The sequence below is a fragment of the Scyliorhinus torazame genome, chromosome 17 (assembly GCF_047496885.1).
Source record: "Scyliorhinus torazame isolate Kashiwa2021f chromosome 17, sScyTor2.1, whole genome shotgun sequence".
Lineage (NCBI taxonomy): Eukaryota > Metazoa > Chordata > Chondrichthyes > Carcharhiniformes > Scyliorhinidae > Scyliorhinus > Scyliorhinus torazame.
This window is the reverse complement of record NC_092723.1, coordinates 4,857,497-4,863,496: the sequence shown is the minus strand read 5'-3', so window position 1 is coordinate 4,863,496 and position 6,000 is coordinate 4,857,497. Positions and strand designations below refer to the sequence as shown.

At 44.8% G+C, this 6,000-nt stretch overlaps 1 protein-coding gene across 1 annotated transcript in view; it reads right to left on the bottom strand.

Annotated features, from left to right (window-relative positions):
* Nucleotides 1-846: 846 nt before the first annotated feature.
* Nucleotides 847-6,000, bottom strand: part of LOC140393657 (chitinase-3-like protein 1) — a 107,165-nt gene continuing 102,011 nt past the window's right edge. The window contains exon 12 of the mRNA XM_072479939.1: nucleotides 847-1,534. Within this exon, the coding sequence (XP_072336040.1) occupies nucleotides 1,311-1,534 (224 nt within the window). The 3' untranslated portion in view covers nucleotides 847-1,310. The remainder of the gene's footprint in view (nucleotides 1,535-6,000) is intronic.

Sequence of the window (6,000 nt, the reverse complement as noted above, 5' to 3'; positions counted from 1 at the left end):
CTGTTACAAGGGGGCAAAACTATAAGGTTCAGGGTAGGAGGGATGTCCGAGGTAGGTTCTTTACTCAGAGAATGGTTAGGGTGTGGAATGGACTGCCTGCTGTGATAGTGGAGTCGGACACTTTAGGAACTTTCAAGCGGTTATTGGATAGGCACATGGAGCACACCAGAATGACAGGGAGTGGGATAGCTTGATCTTGGTTTCGAACAAGGCTTGGCACGACATCGAGGGCCAAAGGGCCTGTTCTGTGCTTTACTGTTCTATGTTCTATGTACCATGTGGTCTTGAGACATCGGTCATGTGACATCGTACTCTTATCAGAAGATTGTAAGATCAGTCGCATGTAAGGGTAGTTCCAGGAGAATCCAATGTAACTCTATGATAACTTGGTCTGTATAGCAACTCTGATTGTTACTTAACCACATGTACATCAATAAATCATTCTCGTGAAGTCACCAGCAGTTCACTGCAGAGACAAGAACACAGAACACAATACACCCCTTATTTATAAACCATGGGAAGTGTGGCCACTCCCTTTACATAAATTTCCACTGTAAAATTCCACAATAAAAAAAGGATATCAATCATTTGTATTGTGGAATAATCAATTGTTTGGGATGCTGATAATCGGTATCGGGATTTGAGAGATGGAGATTGTCCTTTAATTGTCAGCAGGTTTCCAATGAGGTGACTTTATTTGGAAGCAGCTTCCTCCTGTCCGGGTAGGATATAGGCCCAGGCGACAGGGCATTGTGTCTGTGTATTTACCCACCCCCAGCAGCTGAACCTTTCTGTGTGGGTGCAAATAAATAAGAGGCAAGACATTCAAAACAAAATAACAGGAAGTAACCAATTGACGATATCTTTACTGATATTCTCATTTTAAAAGTTATTTGAGTTAAAAGCTGAAGGAAACCGCTGAAGGGAGAATGAAGGAATATGTGACAATTAATTTGCTTCAATGACTCAAGCAAGATGATTGGTTAATGTGTCTCGAGGCTGATGCGAAAATCACACAGTTATTGTGCTCAGACTCTACGTTGATGACACTGCACCGTTTCCATTAACACCTACCCAAACTGTTCTCTTTTACTAATTCTATGCTATTTAATTATTAATCATGAATCATTTCTCCTGATCAGTGAACTGATTACTACAATCAGCTCATTAAATTTGAACACGGCTATGGTTACTTATGAAGCAGTCACACATTACTACATTGCGTTCTGGCAATACATTGTCAAACTAGCTCGTTTTCATTTTGCATCCTTTATTTTTTATTCATTTTGAAGCAATATTTGTATTCTAATCTATTGTTTTTTCTTGCATTTGTTGCAACAATGACATTTATCATTAAAGTCCATTCCTTCAGGACAAACCATGATGTGGTTTTTTCCACCAGCGCAGTTGTAAAATTTATGCGGGTCACTTGGGAATGAATAGAACCCATTGGGTGTTTCATAGCACCAAGGTCGGACTTCCATCGTGCTGGTTTTTGAGAATGACAATGAAAAAAATGGTTTTCTCCCATCTCCTGTAAAACAAAATGTAAAGACTATTTCAATGATCTGGGTTCAATCAAAGATTTCCATTCTGCACAAATAATTAAACTGAAAATTAAACTGTATGAGAATCTAAATGCACGTCTGATGTTGATATCAGGAAGTTCTGCTTCACAAACAATTGCGCTGACCCCACACCTTGAACTTCCAAAGTGCCCCACGGAGCCGACAAAGGATGCTGAGCTGCAGTGTGAGAGCGATTGTGGAAATGACTGAAACCATGGACACTGAGGAAGAATTTGGGGAATCTCTGAACGAGTTGATGAAAGCTTTAGAAACAGATGTTCAAAGTGTGCCGGAAAAACTGTTGAACGCTCTGCTATGGTAGGTAGAGCGGAAAGTGGAACAAATCATTGACCAGACCTGGAAAATGTGGCAAAGATGTGCTATACAGAATATTACTTTGTAATTTTATCAGCTGGTCATTTATATATAAAACATATGAGCCTTTTTGTGAACAATTGACACAAGCTTAAAGTCAGAACAAAGAACAATGCAGCACAGGAACAGGCCCTTCGGCCCTCCAAGCCTGTACCGGTCATGATACCAACTTTGGCCAAAACCCCCAGCACTTCCTTGTGCCGTCTCCCTCTATACCCGTCCTATCCATGTGTTTGTCAAGATGCCTTTTGAACGGCGTTAATGTATCTGCTTCCACAACCTCCCCTGGCAACGCGTTCCAGGCACTCACCACCCTCTGCGTAAAAAACCTGCCTCGCGCATCTCCTCGAAACTTTGCTCCACAGACCTTAAACCTATGCTCCCTGGTGACTGACCCCTCCACCCTGGGAAAGAGTGCCTGCCCATCCACTCTATCCATACCTCTCATACTCTTGTAGACCTCCGTTGTTCTAATGAAAACAGTCCAAGTCTTTTCAGCCTCTCTGCATTGCTGACACCCTCCAGGCCAGGCAACATCCTGGTAAACCTCCTCTGCACCCTCTCCAAAGCCTCCACATCCTTCTGGTAGTGTGGCGACCAGAATTGTGTGCAATACACCAAGTGTGGCCTTACCAAGGTTCTATACAACTGCAGCATGACTGGTCAGTTTTTATACTCGATGCCCCGTCCAATGAAGGCAAGCATTCCATCTGCTTTCATGACTACCTTGTCCACTTGTGTTGCCACTTTCAAAAATCTGTGGGCCTGCACACCCAGATCTTTCTGACTTTCTATATTCCTCAGAGCTTTGCCATTTACGGTATATTTCCCCTCTATGTTGCACCTACCATAATGCATCACCTTACATATGTCCGGATTAAACTTCATTTGCCATTTCTCTGCCCAAGTCTCCAACCTATCTGTGTCCTGCTGTATCTTCTGACAATTCACAACACGATCTGCCACTCCACCAACCTTGGTGTCATCCGCGAACTGAGCTGCGAATTTGCCGTGAAGTCAGATTCTATTCTATGGAAACACAAAGGGCGGGATTCTCTAATAATGCGGCTATGTCCCCCACGCCGGCGGGAAAAGCGGCACCAACCACTCCGGCGTCAACGGTCCCCGATAATGGGGAATGCTCCCCTTCCTAGAGGACTAGGTTGACGCCGGAGTGGTCCCCGCAGCTCCAGCTGGCAGGGAACAGCCCGCCGTATTTCCACGCATGCGCAAGGGTTCTCTTCTCCGCGCCGGCCCCCAGGCAATATGGTGGAGCCCTACAGGGGCTGGCGCGAAGTAAAGTAGGCGCCCACGGAACCAGCCCGCCCACTGATCGGTCGGCCCCGATCGTGGGCCAGGCCACCGTGGGGGCCCTCCCCCGGGGTCGGATCCCCCTGCCCCCCCTTCCAGGATGGCCCCACGCACTCGCCTTCCAGGTCCCGCCGGTGTGGGTTACTCAGGACTCTGCCGGCCAAACTCATCAGCCACTCAGCCCATTGGGGCCAGGAGAATCACCGGGGGTGGGAAAGGGAACCTGCATCCTCTGACACACTCTCTGCCTGAAAACCTTACTGGAGTGGGAGATTACAGAATTCCTACCTCAGAGCAGAGTAAATTACAGTGAATTCTAGAGTATTGATCAAGAGACTCAGAGGAGAGGGTGTGGAGAATTTATTTGGGGGCATCACAGGCTGGGCCAGCATTTACTGTCATTGAACTGTGTGTCTTGCTGGGCCATTTCAGAGAGGATTTGGGCATTGTGGGTATGGAGTCACATGGAGACCACTCCAACACAGGTGCAGATTTACTTCTTAAAAGACATTAGCGAACCAGATGGGCCTTTTTTTGACAATCGACATTGATTTCAGAGTTAACTTCAGACTTTTTGTTCCAGATTTCTTTCAATTAATTTAATCTTCACCATCAGCCATGGTGGGAATCAATCCCGGGTCCCCAGTGTAGTGATATGCATCACTGTATTTACACAAGGGGTTAAGGTAAATACACTACAACTAAGCAACCACTAGAGGGAGCACCAGAGATGTATAAATACATAGACAAGCAGGAAGTCAGCCTCTCTCTCTTCACAGGAACGGCAACTGGTGAGCAGGACACAGACAGACAGCTCAGATGTAACATAGTATAAGCGCTGGAGAGAGAACGAACTCATAGAAATAAAGCATCTACTTCAACTGTAAGACTACGAGCTTTATTCAGACACAAGGAATAATACATGGTACCAGGACCAGGTGACTTCAAAATGCTTACTAGAAAAGTTACACAAGGTGCAGACGAAGCACGATCGAAAACAGTAGAAAACTCGGACGTTGGGAGACCTTGCTGAATCGATGCAACTCGTTGGAACTCCACCGCAGCTGAAAACCACCGGTAACTTAAGTCATAGATGGAAAATCTATAAACAAACATTCAAACTGTATATCGTAGCTAATGAGTTGAGAGCGGCCTCAGAAGAAATGAAAATAGCACTTCTCCTAGCAGGACATGAAGCTAGAGAAATCTATAACTGCTTCAATTACTTGAAAGGTAAAGACAACACCAAATTAGAAGTAATACCTAAAAAAATTGAAGATTACTGTAACACCAGAAACAATGCTGCTTTAAGACATTCAATGCTCAGAGACCAAATTGCACAGCGGATGAGTGATGCGAAACTCAAACAATCATCAGAACAGAAAGGTTTAGTGCTGGAAATCACGATTGACAAGTGCAGATCACAAGAAAAAAATAACTTCAAGTTTTTAACCAGACAAAACGGCAAAAAAGTACTTTTCCACGGGCCTGAAGAAGTTGAAATGGCGCCTGATCACATTTTAAACTCCCCGGGGAACAAAAGACGCAAGTCTGGGTCTGCGCCTGCGCAGGAAACAGCAACTGCGCATGCGCAATTGAAAAAAGACGTTTTGGGCACAAATCATTCTGTGCATGCGCAAGCCACGCATGTGCAATTGAACAAAAAGAGCGCACAGCTCGAAGTGGGATCTGGGCATGCGCAACCCGCGCATACGCAGTGTATGAAAAAGCGCACAGTAAAGGAAAAGCGATTTGCGCATGCGCAATCCATTCCTACACTTTACGTCATGAGCGTCATGACGTCAGAGGCCCCGGACCTCACCCACTTAAAGGGGAAATGTCCGAAAATTGAAATAAAGAGTTTTAAAGCTACAAAACACAATTTTTTCACCTCGAAAGACAGAACAATGCCTGAATTTCTACCAGCAGTTGAAAATAACCTCCACAGCACCCAAGCAGTTTGCACCACCCGAAGTGAAGAGCACAATGACAAATCCAAAACAAAAGAAGATGATTTGTTTATCGAAGGATACTACTCAGACATGGCTGAGTTATTCGGATATGATGATCATAAAAGCATCAGCGCCACGGTTGAAAAGCTCAACATGACTCTACTCATGGTAGATGAATCCAATACCATGATGCAGTGGCAGATCGTAGATACATTGGATGACAGCAACCTGTCAAATACCCAAGATGAAAACGATGCCACACAGCGAGTACTGAACGACTCCGTTGAGAGAGAACAGATCGACTCCACAGAGAGACCACTGCACGTCTCCACACAGAGAGCGATGAAAGACTCCACACAGAGAGCGATGAAAGACTCCACAGAGAGCTCGTTGACAGACTCCACAATGGAAGCAACTCAAGACTCCATAGCAAAGTCCTTGCATGAACAAGACCATGAAGGCCTATCAACCTTATCTGAGCAACCAGCAGCAGACTATGAACGTCTACCAAGCTGACGTGAACAACGAAAAGACTATGAAAGTCTAATCAGCTTATTTGAGCCACCAGAACCCAGCTCATTTAACCAACAAAAAAACAGTTTATTAGCTTATTTGAAACCAGAAGAAGACTATGAAAGTCTACCCAGCTCATTAAACCAACAAGAAGACACTGAATGTCTACCTACTGTATGTGAGTCAAGTGACGAAGAAATCACAATTCCCATACAAGATTTGCAAGATCTCAGCTCGTATGTACAGAAGCACTCAACAATCAAAGTGAAACTACTCTTGAG